At 42.3% G+C, this 22,500-nt stretch overlaps 1 protein-coding gene across 1 annotated transcript in view; it reads left to right on the forward strand.

Annotated features, from left to right (window-relative positions):
* The window catches only part of LOC134611301 (guanine nucleotide-binding protein subunit alpha-14), a 195,857-nt gene that overhangs the window by 57,059 nt on the left and 116,298 nt on the right, over nt 1-22,500 (forward strand). The window contains exon 2 of the mRNA XM_063455024.1: nt 21,976-22,160. Coding sequence (XP_063311094.1) covers nt 21,976-22,160 — 185 coding nt within the window. The remainder of the gene's footprint in view (nt 1-21,975; nt 22,161-22,500) is intronic.

The following is a 22,500-nucleotide window of genomic DNA, read 5'->3' on the forward strand; positions in this document are numbered from 1 at the left end:
ACTGCTGTAATACATGCCAATGATTTAACTACTCCAATAACGTTATTAAAATCAGAACTTGTCACCTCACTATGCAGAGATATGTCTAGCCCATAATGGTGGAGCATGGAGGCATTAAAATGTCTAGGCTACTGCCTGCTATCCCGAGCTACGGCTTTCTTCCCTGGTTGTATTCCAGCCGGCTGGCTGGCAAGCTGCACTTTCGTATGACTCACAATTATTGTAATAAAAGTTTGGTACTTAAAGGGGCACTCCAGGCACCAGACCACTTCTGCCCATTGGAGTGGTCTGGGTGCCAACTCCCACTAACCTTAACCCTGCAAGTGTATTTATTGCAGTTTTCATAAACTGCAATATTTACCTTGCAGGGTTAACTCCTCCTCTAGTGGCTGTCTACAGGTAAGTCTACAGTAAATCGGCGCTGGATACAGGTAAGTCACTGAAGGAGTTTTAACCCCTTCAGCAACTTGGGGTGGGAGGGAGAGGGGATCCTGGTACTGGAGAGTCCCTTTAATTCTGAGGTTGTGCACAATGACATTGGGTGGTGGGCATCGCATTGATGACCCTTCAACTGCTCTTAATATGCATACTCATGCACATTTAACACCCTACCCAACCAAGGATCCCCAATAGGTTGTCTATATAGATATGGCTCCTTCATTTATACACACAAAACCCTCAACTCACTGGCACCAATGTCTGTTAGAAACTATATGATTAGATCTGCTGTCAATTTATATACTTTTTATTTTTATGTGTCGTCTTCTGTATTACTTGAGTTCACCAGTGGGTTGGGTAAGAATTATAAAAAATCAAAAAACAAAAATACTTGGGCAAAGCTGTTGATTTCAGTTAAAGGAACATTAGTCACCTAAACAAATTTAGCTTAATGAAGCAGTTTTAGTGTATAGATAATGCCTCTCAGGTTGTACTGCTCAATTCACTGCCATTTAGGAGTTAAATCACTTTTTCTGTTTATGCAGCCCTAGCCACACCTCCCCTGGCTATGATTGACACAGACTGCATCAAAAAAACTGGTTTCACTTTCAAACAGATGTAATTTACCTTAAACAATTTTATCTCCTGCTCTGTAAATGGAACTTTAATCACATACAGGAGGCTCTTGCAGGGTCTAGCATGCTATTAACAAAGCCGGGGATAAGACCATTTAAATTAAACAACTTGCAATAAAGAAAGGATAAACTTTAGATGACTCTTTACAGGAAGTGTTTAGGAAGGCTGTGCAAGTCACATGCAGGGAGGTGTGACTAGGGTTCATAAACAAAGTGAATTAACTCCTAAATGGCAGAGAATTGAGCAATGGAGTGCTGGGGCATGATCTATACACCAAAACTGCGTCATTAAGTTAAATTTGCTTTGGTGACTATAGTGCCCCTTTAAGGCAGTCATAAGTGTCTTTGGTGATGATGTAAAATGGTTCTGCTTGAAAATGGATGCTGCTTGTTGTTTTTTTTTTTTTTTTTTTACAGTGGTTCTTTTGCTTTACTAGTTCCAGTTCATTATGGCCAGATAATGTTCAGTGGCTGATTAGTGAAGACTGGACACCATCACTGTGGTTATGGATATTTGAGAACAGGTAGAAAGCGTTAAGTAATTTGCAGCTCAATCGGTTTTCTCTTTACAAACAATCAGTTAGTGCTCTCTCTATGCAAATCTAACCAAAGCAACCAAGGTTGGACTTTTTTGCATGCAATATCATAAATGTCATAACATTTTGTGTGTCTAAATCTGAAATATCCTTAATGGAAACCCACTCTAATGGTTATGATTCCAAGAGAACTGACTGCTTTATAATAATAATTTAAGTGGTCATGGTGCTTGGCGTAACCCTTTACTTTATTTACCCCTCAAGTGGTTGCGTATGCAATGCTTTGCATTTAAAAACTGAAACCATTTCATGGTATACATATAGTTTAACATCCTGTATCTTAATCTCTTGAACTGGGATACAAGTGTTAATATTTTTTAGGCTGAATCCACACTGTGTTCTTGGCGTGAGCCTGAATATCGATTACAGCTGAAGATGAATGTGAAATCTTTTGAAAATTTTAAATATCAGGCAGCACTAGAGTAAATTCCTTTTATCAGACAGTCACTTAAAGCATGTTAGTCGACAAATGTATTCCTTTCTTAGAAATGCCAATATTTTACATTCCGTAAAGGCACAAAACCACTACATTATGAATACATTATAGCTTCCTATAGTGCCCCTCTCCCCCGTGAGGCAGGTATGTATGTGTGTGTGTGTGTGTGTGTGTGTGTGTGTGTGTATGTGTGTGTGTGTGTGTGTATATATATATATATATATATATATATATATATACACACACACACACATCTCTTTTGTCCCATGCCATGGCTGACTCTGCCTCCATAGCGGAGCTCATCAATCATGATTAACTCGGCCAGTCCAATGCTTTCCAACAACAAAAGCATTTGGAGGCTGGTGCTGGTGCACATGCGCAACAAAACGCAGCGTTGCACCAGTCCCTATCTCCTCATAGAGATGCATTGAATTAATACATCTCTATGGGAGTGTTCATCGTCTCCATTCAGAGCGTGAAGATGCGGAACATAGGTGCTGAATACCGTGCAGCACTGAGATAGGAAGCACCTCTAGTGGCCGTCTGAGTGACTGCCACTGGAGGTGTTACTCAGCAGCAATGTTCCTGAAAAGGCAGCGTTTACAGTGCTGAGCCTGCAGGGACATAAAATATACACCAGAACCTACATTAAGCTGTAGTGGTTCTGGTGACTATAGTGTCTCTTTTAAGTATTCAGTTGCAATTTGTTAAATGCTATTCATTTAATTTTAAAAGGAAAATTATTGCAGGGTAGCCATTCATTCTACATTCTATTGAGCAAAAGTAATTTACCAAATAGGTATGAATAAACATCTGTAAGAGGAGTATAGACTTTCACTAAGCTCTCAGTGAACATTGTAAAGGAAAAGAATCAGATTTATCATATGCTTTAAAACAATTTCTATAGTTTTTAAAAATTATTTTCAATAAAATATATTTTAGTAACCTGAATATCCTCCTTGTACACATTTGCACTGTTCTTTCCCAACTTTGCTTGTAAATCTATTTAAAGGGTGTTCACTTCTAGGAATTAATCTAGACTTTAGGTTCAGGTTGTGATTAGAATTATGTAACTGGTTTATTTCTATGTCAGGTGGTAATGGATTTATACGGATTAAAATGGCACAAATGAAAAGTAGATTAGGGTAACTTCAAGGAAAGGAAGAGTTCTGAAGGGAAGCATGATGGACATCGGTACAAGAAAAAGACTGCCTCTAAAAGCGAGAGATTGCATAAAAATAGTAACCATGGACTGTCAATCCTTGTAATTACTTTATACAGTAGTAGTCAAATTTCACTAGATAATGGCAGATTTTGTTAAATAACAGAGGGTACAAGAGAGAACACTTCATTCCACAATTTATGCAATGCATATTGCCATCAAACATTGTTAGAAAAATAGGACTCATGTGGGAATGATGCTCAGAGGATTAATAAAGTGGGTCAAAATGTATGATAACATTTTGAAGTGGGTAGTACACAAAGGAATGTATTCAGTGTCTAAAATTTGTGTTGCTGTCATATTTTGAAATATGCTATGAAGTCGGATAGACACTTTTTGTGCTGAAGTGTTGCCAGACCTTAGTGTTGGGTGGTTTGAATAAACAGCATTTATACTTCAACAATGTTGGAGATTTTAAGTTCTCCTTTTCTACGTGCAAAAAATTTTGCTAAACGATCTGCATTGTTATTGTATAAAGCAGTCACTAATCCCCAAATACCATTATTACATTGCCGACTTTCAGCTAATGGCTTGAGGTACAAAATGTAAAACAAAAAGACAAATTTTGAAGGACGCATGTTATATTTGAACAAGTCTTGGCTGTGTTATCTTAACTTTTTGTTTCTATAATTCAAGCGGAGTATAAAAAAACAAGTTGTTGTTTTTTTTTTTTTTTAAATGAAACACACACCTAAAAATCCTAATGCATCTAATGCCCGGACACGAATAACACACACAAAAAAAAGCATTTGGTTATTTTTCACACATCAATGGTATTTATGCATTTGCCATATTACTTTTCTTTTCTGGACGAGACCAGTCTTACAAAAAAGAACAAATGCATATTCACTTTTTTTTTTAATATATATATTTTTTTTATTCCAACTATACAAAGATATAGGAGCATTAACAATATCATGCCACACTTTTTGAATATTGGTCACAACAATACACTCTCTCCATGCTTTGTCTACAAGATACATTCTTCCACTGCCATGAGGAGGGGCGACTGGTTTAAAAGATTGCTTTAGATCTTCTTGGATCTGGAATCTAAATACTGAAGCACCCCCTAATGGCTTTAATAAGATAGATGATGCTGTGTATTATTTGCTTCATGCTAAGTAAACATTCTCCCCCTCCCTTTTAGTTGCCTTCTAGGTATAATTTGGGGAACTGGTCTATCAACTTTAATGTTTGTGTTACATTGATGTATGTCCTCACAAGTGTAGTTTTATGCTTTGTTTCTTCAACAAATTAATGTAAAAAATTAAGCAGTCTATTTTGGACAAAATGTGCCTATTTGTCAGTAATACAGGTTACAGATTTGTGAGTAACACAAGTGTGTTCCGGTCGCATTCATTTTGTAATATGGGTGTAATACAGTAAGATTTATTCTGTTATTTCATCAAAGCTTCGTACTGCATTTTACATCACTTTCATTTTGCAGCATTTCCTATATACCCATGCTGAGATGTATTTTTTATTTTTTTTATTTATTTTATTTCTTTAAAAGTAGTTTTTCTACAGAAACCTAGGTGATTTTTTTAAGAGGGGCAGACATCCCTCAATAATATCTTACCAATTTTGGGTAGCCAATATAAGTGTTCTTCTGTAAGTTAACAGTGTCCTGTTCTAGAAAGTGGTCTGTAACGGGGCAATCACCATGGAAACAAGGGAGACCAGGGATAATTCAATGATGACTAGTCCCCTTTTTCTACTTTTGCAGCACTTTTTAGATCAAAACGCTTTTCCCCACTGTGCTGTAAAATGTAACGTCTCACCAAGTTCTTTAACAGAAAATAAAATGTAATTTATTGAATCATCATGTATGTGCACAGAGGAACAGACAGACCCAAGCCCAACAAGTTTCAGAATTCCACAAGCCCTTACTCATAGACTAGTGTTTTTACAAGTATTCCCATGACAACGTATGAATTGGTTTCCAACCCTCAGTTGGATGTAATTGGCTGTGTGGATTAGAAGGTGGAAAGTCGTTCTAAAGAATTTGTTTGAATGTTTTAAATTGATAGATGGTCACTTTCCTTTTTTGGGGGGGGGGGGGGGGATTGACTGGGGGTGGAGCTGTTCTGAGAAAGGTGACTTGACTTATGCAAATACAGTATAAATGTTTTATTCAAACAAGAAAAAGGTATCTTAGTTACACAGATCCATTCCCTGGCACATTTATTGTAGTTTAAAGACAGTACTATTAGTCATATTGGGGATATTGTAATCAGTCTTGCAGAAGGGGTTGTAGTAGAAGTCTTCTCGAAAAGGTCCTCGAATAGGTAAAGCCATTTGACTCTGTTGAATGCCTTCTCAGCGTCAAGTGACAATATCAAAGTCGGAGCGCCCCTGGTAGCCTGCCTCTATATAAAATCTACATTATGTCTCGTGTTTTCGAACAATTGCCTTCCAGGCACAAACCCCACCTTATCTGGATGGACCATTACCGTAAGAAGTGGGTTCAATCCGCCCGTGAGGATTTTTGCTAAGATTTTGGAGTCATGATTTACTAAAGAGATCGGACGGACGAGTTCTGGGGCCGAGTCTTATTTGCCAGGTTTTGGCAATGGAACAAAATCTGCTAATGACATGTCTCTATCTGGTGACCCCCTTCCATGCGATCTTTGAACCAAGATTCTAGGTGACGCGCAAGTTCTCCTCAAAATATCTTATATTAGCTTCCATCAAAGCCATCAGGGCCTGGAGATTTAATGCTTTTTAAAGTAGAGTTGGCCGCGTCTGTTTCTTCAGCCAAAATCCGCCTTCGCAGGTTATCTGAGCCTGCACCTAATAGTTTATGGAGAGCTAATTGGGACAAATAGCTGCGAATCTTATCTATTTCACTATGCAAATCAGTGGTATCACCGCAGGAATGGTTATATAATTTAGTTAGTAGTCTGTGAAAACCTTGGCAATATCAGTAGGGTCCGTTTGGTACTTGCCCAAAGCATCCTTAATTTTTGTAATGTGGGTGCTCCGTTGTCTTGGACGGAGGGATCTTGCTAACAGTGTATCCATTTTGTTAGATTTTTCATAGTAGGTCCTTCTTGCTGTATCATCAAGGAGCGTATGCGGATAGATATTCGCAAGTTCTGTATTTCCGTTAAAGTGCTTAGAGTAGGGTTAGATTTGTTTTTGTTCCGCTTTCCTTAGGTACTGGGATTGAGATCTAGGGGCCACTAGCCACCCCCATAACGTGAGTCACCCCCAAACCTCAATCCCAATCGGGCAATGTGGAAATCTGGTTCCCCAGAGGGAGGACCGCCGTACCAGCTCCGCCGCCAGGGTGAAAATGTGGCCAGGGAGAAAGGAGGTGGGGTAGGACCTCAGGGCGAGATCGGGCATCTGGGGACATCAAAGAAAACTAACACATTTGTATTTCTAACGCTATAAGGTTCCTTAAGTTTTTATAAAACAATAAACGTTTCAAAAGTCAAAGCCATACGTTTTACAGTTATTCTAACAGTAAATACATCCATAGCAGCACACACTGCATATTTGTATCACCTAATTGAATAAATCACCACAAATATCCACCCATAATCTGTCTTGATTCTTTGCTACCTGTTTTAGAATACTTAGAGTACATACAAGAGAGCAAAGACTGCAAAACCAAAACCTTTAAATCTGTAAAAATAAAAAATAGACCAGTGTATGTACAGAAACATGGATGTGATGATGATTGCACTGTAACTGAATAATAGTATAGGTAGTTGTAAGGCTTGGAATTTCCCTTTTGTCTCCATTGAAATAGAATTAGAATTTTACACTTCTTTGTATGACTGTAGAATGCAATACAAAATACTGGTGTGGTTTTTTTTTTTTTTTTGTAAATATCTTAATACTGGTGGTTTTATCATGCCGGAAATTAATTTTCTGCCTAAAATTTTCTGATAAGCTGGCTAGCCTGAATTACTGGGATAGACTTCAATATATAGTGTGAACATGCTGTGTTTGCAGTTGCTTAGGGCCTACGAGTATTCTGTGGTTTCAGCTGACTACTGTGTTAGGAGATGTCAGGGTTGACAGGGAACCTGAGTTGTGGTGCTTTTATCCTGCTCTCTTTTGCTCAAGGTAAACAGCTAGCTGACTGCTAAGTCCTTTTTCGACATACGCCTCACCTGCTTAAGCTGTCTGAAAGCAGAACGTCCCAGTATTAGACAACCTATTGTATGGTTCATATTGTTTAACAGCTTCTTGGTTATAACAGGGATTAGGAAATGTGTTTGCCAAAATTGCGAGCAACCGTCTGTGAGCCTTTTAATTTGAAATTGGTTCATAACCATCTTGTTTGGCTATTCCTGATATTATTTTCATTTTTTTTGTTTAACTTTCTTTATGTTCATTTTACCCTTTTGTTTATAGCAAACAAAATGTTGCAGAGACCATATAAGGAAGTTTGTGAACTGTCAACAATAAATAAAAAATAACATTGTTTTGGCAGTATCTCTGTTTTCAAACACCCCTACTAACTATCCAGTTCAGTTCAGATGTTTCAGCCACATCCATTGCGAATGGGTAATCCAGCACATAGCCATGCAATTCCCATAGACAAACAAGGCCGTACAATGGGTCATACTGAAGAGCGAAGATACTTTAATAGTGACATTGTCATAGGATGCACTTTTTTTTTCCATACTTGGTCTCCCCATGCAAACTTTCAAAAAGGGAAACAAAATAATGAATTGCACTATCATCTTATGCATTATGTCTAGAACCAGGGTGCCCAAAAGATAGATCCCCAGATGTTGTAGAACTGCAACTCCCTTGATGCTTTGCATGCCTTTAGAATGCATTTACAATGACAAAGCATCATGCAAGTTTTTTTTAAAAAACATCTGGGGATCTATCTTCTGGGCACCCCTACTCTAGAAGCTATATCCGCACGAAAACTGTCAAGAGCGTCATGAAATGGGTTTCCATGGTCAACCAGCTGTACATAGGTGCCATATCAACACGTGCTATGCCAAGCATTGGCTAGAGAGGTGTAAGCATGCCAGACACTATGTGACTCTAGAGCAGGCATAGGCAACCTTTTGCACTCCAGATGTTTTGGACTACACCTCCCATGATGCTTTGCTAGCATTATGGGGGATGTAGTCCGCAACATCTAGAGTGCCGAAGGTTGCCTACCCCTGCTCTAGAGTGATGGATCACAATGCACCATCTGGCAGTCTCATGGAAAAAATTGGGAGTGGTGGATGTAAATTTTGGTGGAGGGCATCTTAAGGTCTGGTGTTCTTAGTTCCAGTTATCAATGCTACAGGATACAAAGACATTTTAGACTACTGGTTGATTTCAAATTTTTGACAACCGTCTGGGAAATGCCTGTTCCTATTCCACCATGGTTTGGTATGGGGGAAACTAAAGTGGCCTCCACAAAGACCTGATCTCAACACCTTTGGGTTGAACTGAAAGATGATTGTGAACAAGACTTTCTTATCCAATGTCTGCATTATACCTCACACCTGCCACTTTGGCTGAATGTATTGGCCATATAGTGTATATTATATGTAAATATAAATATTTGTATATTTTAGTTGACTTTCACTGTTGTAAATCCCTTTAATAGTACAACAACACTGAAATATCTACATAAGGATATATAGGTATAATGGAGAACAACACACACCTCCAATAGAACAGTGTTAATTTTGGTGGCAAATTTCAATTTAGTTTTAGTAATAGTCTTTTGACTAAAAAGCCATTTTAGTCATGTTTCAGTAATTTGAATTGTTTTAATTTTAGGCTAGTTTTAGTCGACTAAATATCTAGTAGATTTTAGTCAACGCAACTATAATCTAATGGGTTTAGTTAAACCCTCTTTTGCCCCTTCCCCAGCCCTTTTGTGTCTGTGTGCTTTCAGCCCCTCTAGGTGTCTCTGTCCCAAGCCCTGGTCTGTCTCTTTTACCTCTGTGCAGTGTAAATTTTGGCGGCAAGTTTTTTAGTTTTAGTTATAGTCTTTTGATTAAAAGGACATTTTCATTTTACTCGTATTTTAGTCATCTGAATTGTTTTAGTCAACTAAAATTGTTAGTCGACAATATTTTAGCAGAGCCCTAGTTCTAGCAAGGAAAGAATCAGGAACAAGAAAAATACCAAGTAAATAGCCCACCTCCTCCCCAGCAATTGGACAACACACCGTTCTGGGAGTACAAATGATTTTATTCCTGCCATGCATGGGGCTTCTAAGTCAAAATTAAAGGGCTTTTCTTCCCAGGATCCTCTGTGTCTGATAGATAATTGCATGAGAAAAAAGCTATAACTTAATTCATTCTCAGGTACAGCAATATCTACTATATTTTAAAACCACCAAAAATAAATTTTAATAACTTCAGAACCCTGTGAAAGTCAGATCACCGAATAGCTTGGATCTGAGCACACACTTTGTCCAAATATTACTCAGATCCCTACGTCTGTTCGGGAATGCCATTCAAATGAAGTTTTGACCGGTCAGCCACGAGGTGAGGCCCCAAAACAGTTCCACAGAAAACAAGGCAACGACCAGTCATCTTTTGGGGGTTCTCACACGAATGCTGATGAATCCATTCCCTGGCTGTTAGGGTACGAATGCTCTCCCTGTTCGGTAGTTTATACCTCCTGAACGCCGTTCTTCTGGAAGTTGGATGGGCAGCGGTACCAGTTTCCCGGGTGTTTGCGCTGTCTCATATCCTAAAACTGTTCCACACTGTCGACAACCATGTACAGCTGCCCACGTTCGGGAGACAAATGGCCGCCAATTGTTTGAACACGTGCGTTCGGTTATATGAACGGCGGCCACAAAGAAAAAATACTTGCACTAATCACCAGTTTGTGGTTAACAGCCGGGGTGGTCGCTTATTAAAAGGTCCGAACAAGGGGCCACACAGCAAGGGAGTTCGGTAAACGAATGGGGGGTATACGGACAGCCGAACAAAAGGGAATAAAAATATTTTTGAGTTCTCCATTCCGCTACAAAGCTTAACATTGCTATAAAATCTTACCAACGTCCACTCTATAAAGTTATATTTTAATTTTATTAAATTTCATTTTACTCCAAAATCATAGCCTATGAATGTTTCTCTGATGGTACGATTACTTTCTAATCTGTTTTAGTTTGGTTCTTTCCTTTCTCTGAATCCTGAGTAACAGTGATACACATACAAAAGCTGTGAATTAAATGGGTATACTGGTAGCGAGACTGGGTATACTCATGCCTTCCGTGTGTATGAGGGATAGGATACCCACCTTGACCCTCCAGGTTGCCCAGAACATATGGGAACCAGTGGCAAGATTGTCTGGGACCTGATATTCCCCCTGATGAACAAAGGGTACCACTTGTATACAGACAATTTTTTTTATACAAGTGTCCCTTTGTTCAAGCTACTGTATTGTTTTGATACAGTAGCTTGCGGTACAATAAAGTACCGCGCAGGTTTTTCTGCGCCAAGAGGAGCTGTTGGCAGTTAAGTATAGAGACAAGAAGGATGTTTACCTTCTTACCACCATCCACACTGAGAGGACTGTGGAGGTCTCTCTACGTGGCAGAGCGGAGAGCACAAGGAAGCCAGTGTGCATCAAGGCCTATAACCGGCATATGGGTGGGGTTGATCTGGCAGATCAGCTGCTGCAGCCCTCCCTAATTATATGGAAGACAAGGGCCTGGTACAAAAAGGTAGCAAAATACTTAATGCAGATTGCAACCCACAACTCTTTTGTGCACAAAGGCAAAACCCGGAATGCGACTGACTTTTTTACAGTTTCAGCTCCAGATCAGATCATTTAGGGGATTTTGTAACGTGATGCACATGCTCCCTGGGTGGTGATGGGAGAGAGCAGAGATACCGTATATTACTGTCGTGATTTCTCTGGACAGCCTGGACTCTTCATTGGAGATGGCTTCAAACGACACCACACACTGGTCCAGTTAAAAAAACAAAACATTTTTTAACATTTGCTATTACGTTTTTTTTTGTTTTGTTTTTTTTGGGGGGGGGGGGGGGGGGGGGGTTACATTTACACTATGTATGGGGGGCAGGGGTGTACTCAGGGGGCCTTTCATAAAATAGGCTGGAGTGTTTTCTTGCAATAACTAACAGGCTATCCTAAATAGTCAAAAAGCAGTGTGTGTGTGTGTGTGTAAAAATGAAAACTGAAAATTTACCACCACACACTTTCTCCAATGTTTTGGGCTAAAACTGTTGCATCAGGGGCATTAAAGCACTCCATATACAATATCTCGGGGTGTCAACGTTTCAAGTATATACACTTTCATGGCAATAAATAAAACCTGACCCAAACTAAAGATGGTCCTATCAACTCAAATTACAAGTCATACAATTGTAACTGAACCTTCCAAAAATCTTTGCAAACCTATGCATGGGGGGGCATTGGTGTACTCGGGAGTCCTTGCAGAAAACAACCTGGAGTGTTTTCTTGCATTAACCAACAACTGGCTCCCTTAAATAACACATGTGTGTATGAAAATTGAAAATTACCACCACACATTTTCTCTAATTGTTTGACTGACTAAAACAATTGCATCAAAGGCATCAAAACAACCCATATAGAATACTGTGGGGTGTCAATTTTTCAAATATATGCACATTCATGGCAAGAAAAAAAATTGGGATCTCTAAAAAGGCCCCCAAAAAGATGGGCAAAGAAGATATGTCAAATTTGAAAAACACGTCAGAAGTTTGGCATTGCACACCCCAAACAACCCAACAAACCTATGCATAGGCGCTATCACTGTACTCAGGAGATGTTGCTGAACACCTATTGGGGTGTTCTTTGGCAGTAACACCTAACAGGAGCTGAGAATCCATGCCTAAAGTACAATGTCAGAGAAAAATAACACACAAAAAAATGACTACCCAAAAGTTTGACAAAGTCTGGTGGTAGAATTAGTGCATGGAAAGTGTTAAAATACCACCCTAGGGCAGAGAGAGGCCATCTTCGGCACTCCAGCTGTTGTGGACTACATCTCCCACAATGCTCTTACAGCCATAATTTTGGCAACGCATCATGGGAGGTGTAGTCCAAAACCTCTACAGTGCCGAAGGTTGCCTTTCCCTGCCCTAGGGCGTCTACCTTTCACAAATATATGGTTTGATGGGGGTAAATTACATTTGGCCGGCTTCAAAAATGCCCCAATTAAGACATGAGTGCATGATGACCAGCTGTGAAAATTCAAAGTTGGAAAACTGGAATGGGCACCCACCAAATAAGGTCTTTTAGCCCCCAGAGAACCCAACACACCTATACATGGGTGGTATCGCTGTACTCAGAAGATGTTGCTGATTGGGGTGTTCTTTGGCAGTAACCCTTAAAGTTCTCAGTACATGTATTCTTAAATTGCTATGTGTGTCAATAAAATTACCAATTCTTATTTTAGTTTTTTTAATTTGGCATTGGTTGGTGGTAAAATGGTTGCATGGAAAGAGTCAAAATACCCAAAGTTTAATATCTTAGGTTGTCTTCTTTAAAAAAAAAAAAAAAAAAAGCTAAGAACATGTTAACATTGGGTATTTCTAAACTCAGGACAAAATTTAGAAACTATGTAGCATGGGTGTTTTTTGGCGGTTGTAGATGCGCAACAGATTTTTAGGGTTAAATTTGGAAAAAGGGTGGTTTTTAAAATTTCTTTTACATTCATCATATAATTTATTTTATAGTAAATTATGATATGATGAAAATAATGGTATCTTTAGAAAGACCATTTAATGGCGAGAAAAACGGTATATAATATGTGTGGGCACAGTAAATGAGTAAGAGGAAAATTACATCTAAACACAAACACCGCAGAAATGTAAAAACAGCCCTGGTCCTTAACCGTAAGAAACTGAAAAATGGTCTGGTCACTAAGGGGTTAAAGGATTTTGATTATTTAGGTAGGAAACTAAGCAATAATTGAACTAAATTTGATTAAAATACATAATTTATTAGAATTATTTTAGTACCTATTTATTATTGTTAAAGGTTATTTATATATATAAATAATTTTTATTTATTTATTTTTCTCACCCCTCATGGGTTGTATGTTTATGCCTCATTCTCAGCCTGGGAGTTTGAGGATTCTGCGCAGTAACTTAGCTAGCTGTTCCTAGAACTGCACTCTTCTGGACAGCGATCTCAGATGTCCAACCTGGAATCTGTTGAAGCCACTCCCCAATCTTGGGAGTCACTGCCCCGATTGCTCCTATCACAACTGGGACTACTACTGCTTTTAATTTCCACATCCTTTCAAGTTCTTCTTTCAGTCCTTGGTATTTGTCCACCTTCTCATGTTCCTTCTTCCTGATGTTATAGTCACTGGGTATTGCCACATCCACCACGACTGCAGTCTTTTGTTCCTTGTCTACCACCACAATGTCTGGTTGGTTGGCCAGCACTTGCTTGTCTGTCTGGATCTTGAAGTCCCACAAGATCTTAGCCCTGTCATTCTCAATTACTCTTTGTGGTATCTCCCATCTGGACTTAGGCAGGTCCAATCCATATTCTGTGCAGATGTTTCGGTACACAATCCCAGCAACTTGGTTGTGTCTCTCTGTGTATGCTGTTCCTGCTAACATCTTTCATGCAGCTACTAGGTGCTGGACTGTGTCAGAGGACTCTTTGCACAGTCTGCACCTTGGGTCCTGCCTGGTGTGGTAGCACCAGATCAATAAAAGCTGGAGTCTGAGTGCCTGCTTATGTGCTGCTAGGATTAGTGCCGAAATGCTGTCTTTCAGTCCTGTCTTTTCCAACCACATCCACTATCTACCGGTGGTACACCCCATGGAGAGGTTTGTCTTGCCAAGGAATCTCCTCTTTTTCTGCATCGTCGATCTGTGGAAGTCTCATGAATTCCCTTAGCAGTTTCATAGTTACATAGCTGAAAAGAGATTTGTGTCGATCAAGTTCAGCCTTCCTCACATATGTTTTTGCTGTTGATCCAAAATAAGGCAAAAAACCTAGTCTGAAGCACTTCCAATTTTGCAACAAACTAGGAAAAAATTCCTTCTTGACCCCAAAATAGTTTGATGTCTCCTTGGATCAAGCAGCTATTGCCCTACTAATTAGAAATTATATCCCTGTAGGTTATGTTTTTGCAAGTATTTATCCAATTGCAGTTTAAACAAAACTGCACAAGAACATACTTTTGCCTCTTTATAAATCACTGGTAAGACCACATTGAATATGCTGTGCAATTTTGTGCACCTTTTATGAAGAAGGATATTATGGCACTAGAAAGTGCAGAGGCGGGCTACAAAATTAATAAAAGGAATGGAACATATCAGCTATGAAGAAAGGTTAACACATTTAAACCTATTTAGTTTAGAAAAACTTCGCCTGAGAGGGGATATAACATTATACAAATATATTCGGGCCCAATACAAACCATTGTGGGGAAATGTATTCACAAACCGGACTTTACATAGGACACGAGGCCATGCGTTTAGACTAGAAGAAAGATTTGTCTAAGGCAAAGGAAATGTTTTTTTACTGTAAGAACAATCAGGATGTGGAATTCTCTGCCTGAAGAAGTGGTTTTATCAGAGTCCATACAGATGTTCAAACAGCTACTAGATGCATACTTACAAAAACAGAATATTCAAGGATATAATCTTTCAATGTAGGGTAACTGCTTGATCCAAGGATAAATCTGACTGCCATTCTGGGGTTAAGAATGAATTCTTTTCCTAGCTTGTTGCAAAATTGTGCTTCAAACTGTTTTTTTTTTTTTTTTTTTTTGCCTTCTTTTGGATCAACAGCAAAAAAACAAATGTGAGGAAGGCTGAACTTGATGGACGCAAGTCTCTTTTCAGCTATGTAACTATGTATGGACTCTGACAAAACCACCTCTTCAGGCAGATAATTCCATATCCTTATTGCTCTTACTGTAAATTAAAGAAACCTTTTCTTTGCCTTAGATGAAATCTCCGTTCTTCCAGCCTAAATGTGTGACCTAGTGTCCTATGTATAGCCCTGAATATATTTCCAGATAAAGTTTATCTTTGGGAGCTATCTTCGTGATGTACTTGTGGATGCTCTTTGTTTAATCAGGCCCCGACCTTCTTCCTTCTGGCAGGTGTATAGTCTCTGGGTGCTGGATTTTGGGTGGACGCCTCCAATCATAGTGAGTAGTTTTCTGGTATTGACATCCATGGTGACCAGTTCTTCTCTTGACCAGGTTATTATTCCAGCTTGGTACCTGATGACCGGTAGGGCATACAGTGCCTTGCAAACGTATTCACCCCCATTGGCATTTTTCGTGTTTTGTTCCCTCACGACCTGGAACATGGATTGTTTGAGGATTTGAATCATTTAATTTCCAGAACAAGCCTACAACATTGAAGATGTTTTTTTTTTGTTTTTTTTTTATTGTGAAGCAAACAAATAGGACAAAATAACAAAAAATAATAATTTGCATAACTATTCACGCCCCTAAAGTCAATACTTTGTAGAGCCACCTTTTTGCAGCAATCACAACTCCAAGTCGCTTTGGATAAGTCTCTGAGCTTGCCACATCTTACCACTGGGATTTTTGCCCATTCCTCCTTGCAACACTGCTCCAGCTCCTTCAAGTTGGATGGTTTGCGCTTGTGAACAGCAATCATTAAGTCTGACCACAGATTTTCTATTGGATTGAGGTCTGAGTTTTGACCAGGCTATTAAAACACATTTACATGTTTCCCCTTAAACCACTCAAGTGTTGCTTTAGCAGTGTGTTTGGGGGCATTGTCCTGCTGGAAGGTGAACCTCCGTCCTAGCATCAAATCACACACAGAACGGTAAAGGGTTTGCTCAAGAATATCCCTGTATTTAGCTCCATCCATCTTTCCCTTAACTCTAACCAATTTCCCACTCCCGGCTGCTGAAAAACATGCCCACAGCATGATGCTGCCACCACCATGTTTCACTGTGGGGATGGTGTTCTTTGGGTGATGTGATGTGTTGTGCTTGCGCCAGACATGGGGTTTTCTTTGATGGCCGAAAAGTTAAATTTTAGTCTCATCAGACCAAAGCACCTTTCTCCATTCATTTTGGGAGTCTCCCACATGCCTTTTTGCAAACTCAAAATGTGCCATTTAGTTTTTTGCTGAAAGTAATGGCTTTCTTCTGGCCACTCTGCCATAAAGCCCAACATTATGGAGAGTACGTCTTATTGTCGTCCTATGTACAGATACTCTAGTCTCTGTTGTGGAACTCTGCAGCTCCTCAAGGGTTACCTTGGGTCTCTGTGCTGCCTCTCTGATTAATGCCCTCCTTGCCAGGTCTGTGAGTTTTGGTGGGCGGCCGTATCTTGGCAGGTTTGCTGTTGTGCCATGTTCTTTCCATTTGGTTATGCTAGATTTGATGGTGCTCCTGGGGATCATCAAAGATTTGGATATTTTTTTATAACCTAACCCTGACTTGTACTTCTCAACAACGTTGTCCCTTATTTGTTTGGAGAGTTCCTTGGTCTTCTTCGCAGTGTTTGGTTAGTGGTGTATTTTGCTTAGGTGTTGCTGCCTCTGGGGCCTTTCAAAAAAAGGTGTGTATATGTAATACAGATCATGTGACACTTAGATTGCACACAGGTGGACATCATTTCACTAATTATGTGACTTCTGAAGGTAATTGGTTGCACCAGAGCTTTTTATGGGCTTCATAACAAAGGGGGTGAATACATACGCACATGCCAATTTTCTGTTTTCTATTTCTAAAAAAGTTTTATGTATATATTTTTCTCATTTCACTTCACCAACTTAGACTATTGTGTTTTGATCCATCAGATAAAATTCAGATTAATAAAACATTGAACTTAATGCTGTAATGTAACAAAATAGTTAAAGTCAAGGGGGGTTGAATACTTTTGAAAGGCACTGTATGTGTTGATGGCTTGCATCTTGTTCTTGCCATTAAGCTGGGACTTCAGGACCTGTCTGACTCTTTGGAGGTATTTGGATGTTGCTATTGTCCTTGCCTCTTCCTCATGGTTGCCATGTGTTTGTAGTACCCCCAGGTACTTGTAGCTGTTCTCTACATCTTCTATTTTGCCTTCTGGAACTTCAACTCCTTCTGTCCTGATAATCTTCCCTCTTTTTGTTATCATCTGCCCGCACTTCTCTAGTCCAAATGACATTCCGATGTCCTTGCTGTAAATCCTAGTTAGGTGGATCAGTGAGTCAATGTTGTCCATGTAGAGTAGGTGACTGATGGTAGCTCCACTCTTGAACCTCTATCTGGATCCACTCTTCTTGATGATCTGGATAAGAGGGTTGAGGCCTATGCAGAACAGCATTGGGCATAGCGCATCACCTTGGTATGTGCCACATTTGTTCACTTGAGTTATCGTCCTGGAATTTGCTTCTAGAGTTGTTTTCCATTTGCCCATCGAGTTCTTGATGAAGGCTCTTATTGTCTTGCTGACCTTGTAGAGAGCCAGGAATTCCAGTATCCATGTATGTGGCATTGTGTCATAGGCTTTCTTGTATTCAATCCAGGCCGTACAGAGATTGGTCTGTCTGGCCTTAAAATCCATTGTGCCTACTTGATCTACCAGTAGTGTTTTTATCCTTTGGTGCCGTTTCCAATCCCCTTCTGAGTATTGCTTACATATTGACTCGTATGCCCTTGGATCTTGGAGGCTATGATGCCTGACAGGAGTTTCCAGGTTGTGGGGAGGCAGGTTGTTTGTCGATAGTTGGATGGTGCTGTTCCCTTCTGAGGGTCCTTCATGACCAGTATTGTTTTACCAGTATTGTTTTGCCTTGTTAGCCAGTCAGGGTGGGAGCCTGCTGCTAGTAGCTGATTTTATATAGATACACTGTTGATTTGTTTGTTAATCATAATGTGCTAATTTGATAAGCTTGTATGGTGAAGGGATATTGAGTGTTATATTACACATGAATGCTTGGCTTGAAGCCCCTATACTAAAGCATTTAAACCGGAATATGGGAAATGGATGTTGGGCATACACAGAGGCGGCTCTCTAATTAGGCGATTTAGGCGGCCGCCTAAGGCCTCGCGCAGTCAGGGGCCTCGCGGCCGCCTAAATCGCCTGAGGGCAGACTGACATGTCGGGTTCTCGGTCTATGACCGAGGACCCGACACAGGAGGGGGCCCGGCGGCTTGCCCTTTGTGCCGCCGGGTGCGAGGCCCCTCCTGTCAGTCCGCCCGGGGAGAGAGCCAGCCTCAGTCTGCAGCTCCGCCGGGTGTGAGCTGCAGACTGAGGTCTCGCGATCTCCAGCCAATCAGAGCGTTGCCGCGGGTTACCACGGCAACGCTCTGAATGGAGATCGCGAGACTTTGCCCATGTGGTCTGCAGCTCTGCATCCGGCGGAGCTGCAGACCGGAAAGCCCACTGGACCACCAGGGAGCCATCCAGGACACTGGACCACCAGGGACAGATTGACCCCACAGGACCACCAGGGATAAAGGTACATTTTGACCCCCCTCACCCTGCCACCCCACCTGTCACCCCCTGCCACTTCACCCTGTCACCCCCTGTCACTTCACCCTATCTCACCCTGTCACCCCCTGTAACTTCACCCTGTTACCCCCTGTCACTTCACCCTATCTCCCCCTGTCACCCCCTCACCCTATCTCACCCTGTCACCCCCTCACCCTATCTCACCCAGTCACCCCCTTCACCCTATCTCACCCTGTCACCCCCTCACCCTATCTCACCCTATCTCACCCTGTCACCCCCTCACCCTATCTCACCCTGTCACCCCCTCACCCTATCTCACCCTGTCACCCCCTCACCCTATCTCACCCTGTCACCCCCTGCCACTTCACCCTGTCACCCCCTGCCACTTCACCCTGTCACCCCCTGTCACTTCACCCTGTCACCCCCTGTCACTTCACCCTATCTCACCCTGTCACCCCCTCACCCTATCTCACCCTGTCACCCCCTCACCCTATCTCACCCTGTCACCCCCTGCCACTTCACCCTGTCACCCCCTCACCCTATCTCACCCAGTCACCCCCTTCACCCTGTCACCCCCTCACCCTATCTCACCCCCTTCACCCTACCTCACCCAGTCACCCCCTTCACCCTATCTCACCCTGTCACCCCCTCACCGTGTCACCCCCTCACCCTATCTCACCCTGTCACCCCCCTTCACCCTGTCACCCCCCTCACCCTGCCACTTCACCCTGTCACCCCCCCTCACCATGCCACTTCACCCTGTCACCCCCTCCTCACCCTATCTCACCCTGTCACCCCCTTCACCCTGTCACCCCCTTCACCCTGTCACCCCCTCACCCTGCCACTTCACCCTGTCACCCCCCCTCACCCTGCCACTTCACCCTGTCACCCCCTCATCACCCTACCTCACCCTGTCACCCCCTTCACCCTGTCACCCCCTCCTCACCCTACCTCACCCTGTCACCCCCTTCACCCTGCCACTTCACCCTGTCACTCCCCCTCACACTGCCACTTCACCCTGTCACCCCCCCCACCATGCCACTTCACCCTGTCACCCCTCACCCTATCTTACCCTGTCACCCCCCTCACCCTGCCACTTCACCCTGTCACCCCCCTCACACTGCCACCCCCTCCTCCCCCTATCACACCCTGTCACCCCCCTTCACCCGGTTACTCCCCCTCTTCCTGCCACTTCACCCGGTCACCCCCTCCTCACCCTATCTCACCCTGTCAACCCCTCTCAATCTGCCACCCCACCTGTCACCCCCTTTCACCCTCTCACCCTGCCACCCCACCTGTCACCCCCCCTCACCCTGCCACCCCTCTTGTCACCACCATCTCACCCTGCCACCCCACCTGCCACCCCACCTGTCACCCCCTCACCCTGCCACTTCACCCTGTCACCCCCCTCACCCTGCCACTTCAACCTGTCACCCCTCTCTCACACTGCCACCCCACCTATCACCTCGTCACCCCCATCTCACCCTGCCACCCCACCTGTCACCCCCCTCTCACCCTGTCACCTTGCCACCCAACCTGTCACCCTGCCACCCCACCTGTCACCCCCTAATACTGTCACCCACTCTCACCCTGCCACCCCACCTGTCACCCCCCTCACCCTGCCTCCCCTCTCACACCACATCTGACCCTGTCACCCCACCTCTCACCCCCTCTCACCCTGCCACCTCACCTGTCACCCCCTCTCACCCTGCCACCTCACCTGTCACCCCCTCTCACCCTGCCACCTCACCTGTCACCTCCTCTCACCCTGTTACCCCACCTCTTACTCTGTGACCCCCCACACTACTCTGTCAACTTACCTTGTCACCCCACCTCACACTGTCACCCCCCCTCTCACACTATGTCACCCCCCCTCTCACACTATGTCACCCCCCCTCTCACACTATGTCACCCTCCCTCCTCACACTAGGTCTCCCCCCTCTCACACTAAGTCTCCCCCCCCTCACACTAGGTCTCTACCCCTCACACAAGGTTTTCCCCTCCCTCTAGGTCTCCCCCCTCACACATTAGGTCTCCCCCTTCTCACCCTGTTGCCCCCTCTTACTCTGTCATCCCCCCTCTCTCTGTCACCCTCCCTCTCATGCTGTCACTCTCCCTCTCACGCTGTCACCCCCTCTCACTCTGTCACCCCTCTCTGTCTCTTCCCTCTTACTCTGTCACACCCCTTACACGAATGTAACCCTCTCACACTAATGTCACCCCCTTCTTACTCTGTCCCCCCCTCACACTATGCCACCTCCCTACACTATGTCATTTTCCCCACACACTCTGTCACCTCTCTCCACACACACTGTTACCTACCTCCATACACTCTATCTCTCCCTCTAAACAAACAGGCACCACTCTCCGCACTCTGGCACCCTCCTGCTCTTTTACACTCACCCTGCCACAGTTACTCCTTTACTGTCATAAAACACAGCTTCGCCATGAACTTAATGCCAAAGGCCACAGGCAGTACACAAACATACACATGCTCAGAGAAACATACATACATGTACAAAGATACTCACTGCCAGACACACACTGGTAGACAATGCAACGATGTATACAAAGACTAGTTCTCTATATCCAGTGCTGCATGCTCTCCCTTCAAAATATCTACAGCTTCTTATACACACACAAGTTAACTGCAATTTTTTTCCAATAATGGTGTTAGTGGGGGCCTCATGGATGAGTTTCGCCTAAGGCCTCACCAAGTCTAGAGCCGCCACTGGGCATACAGACTGCATATTTCCGAAACATTGACACCACAAGGAAATGTAGTATATATTTATTTTGTGTGTGTATTGAATTTTGCATTAAGGGAAAATACTTTTGAGAGGTTCTGGCGAATTCCTAATAAAACATACTTGCCGTTGGCTATACTTTTTAAATTAAGTGATATTTTTAGTTTAGTTCGTGCCAGGGTTGTATAGGGGTTGAAGTTAACATATAGTGATGGTGTAGGGCTACAGCCTGCTAATAATGTGATCATGCAAGGCTGAAAATAGACAGGCAGTTCAACAAATGACAAAAGTGGTTATGGTGGCAGCACACAACAGGGTTTTTTTTTAATTTTATTTTTTATGAAGTTACACAAGTCTAAATGAACATCATATGATCTGTGTATTTTCTTCTGTTTCGCATAACTGTGTGAAGGTGTTAGCTGGTTTCAAGAGAGTATAATGAATTTGTCTACTTAATTTCATCTCATTCTTGTTATGGATTACAGAGGTTTATAAAATTTGTATTTTATGTTCCAGGCACTGGAGAAAGTGGGAAGAGCACCTTTATTAAGCAGATGAGAATTATACACGGCTCTGGCTACACAGATGAAGACAGGAGGGGATTCACAAAGCTTGTTTACCAAAACATTTTTACTGCTATGCAGTCTATGATCCGGGCAATGGATACACTAAGAATACAGTACTCCTCTGAGCAGAACATGGTAAGAACTTGCATGCTGTTACTTTAAAAATAAAAAAATAAAAATGTTGTTGAGCTTATACAGTTCTGAATGGTGTTTGGATTTAAAAGTAATTTGGAGTCAATCCACTGCAACCAGTGGCAGAGCGAATGCAGAGAAGGCCCTGGTACAAGAAATTTGTTTAGGGCCGCCTGTAGCGCAAGGGTAGCCAAAAGGTGGATCTTAAACTATCGTTAAATTCCTAAACTGCGTTGCCAGCTGGGGATCTACCATTTGCCAATCCTTGCAGGCTGTATTTGTGAACAGTGACTGTGTGTTTGAATGTTTTTGCATGGTGTAGTCTCAGCCTTTGAATGCAGGG

Source organism: Pelobates fuscus, chromosome 5 (assembly GCF_036172605.1).
Source record: "Pelobates fuscus isolate aPelFus1 chromosome 5, aPelFus1.pri, whole genome shotgun sequence".
Taxonomy (NCBI): Eukaryota; Metazoa; Chordata; class Amphibia; order Anura; family Pelobatidae; genus Pelobates; species Pelobates fuscus.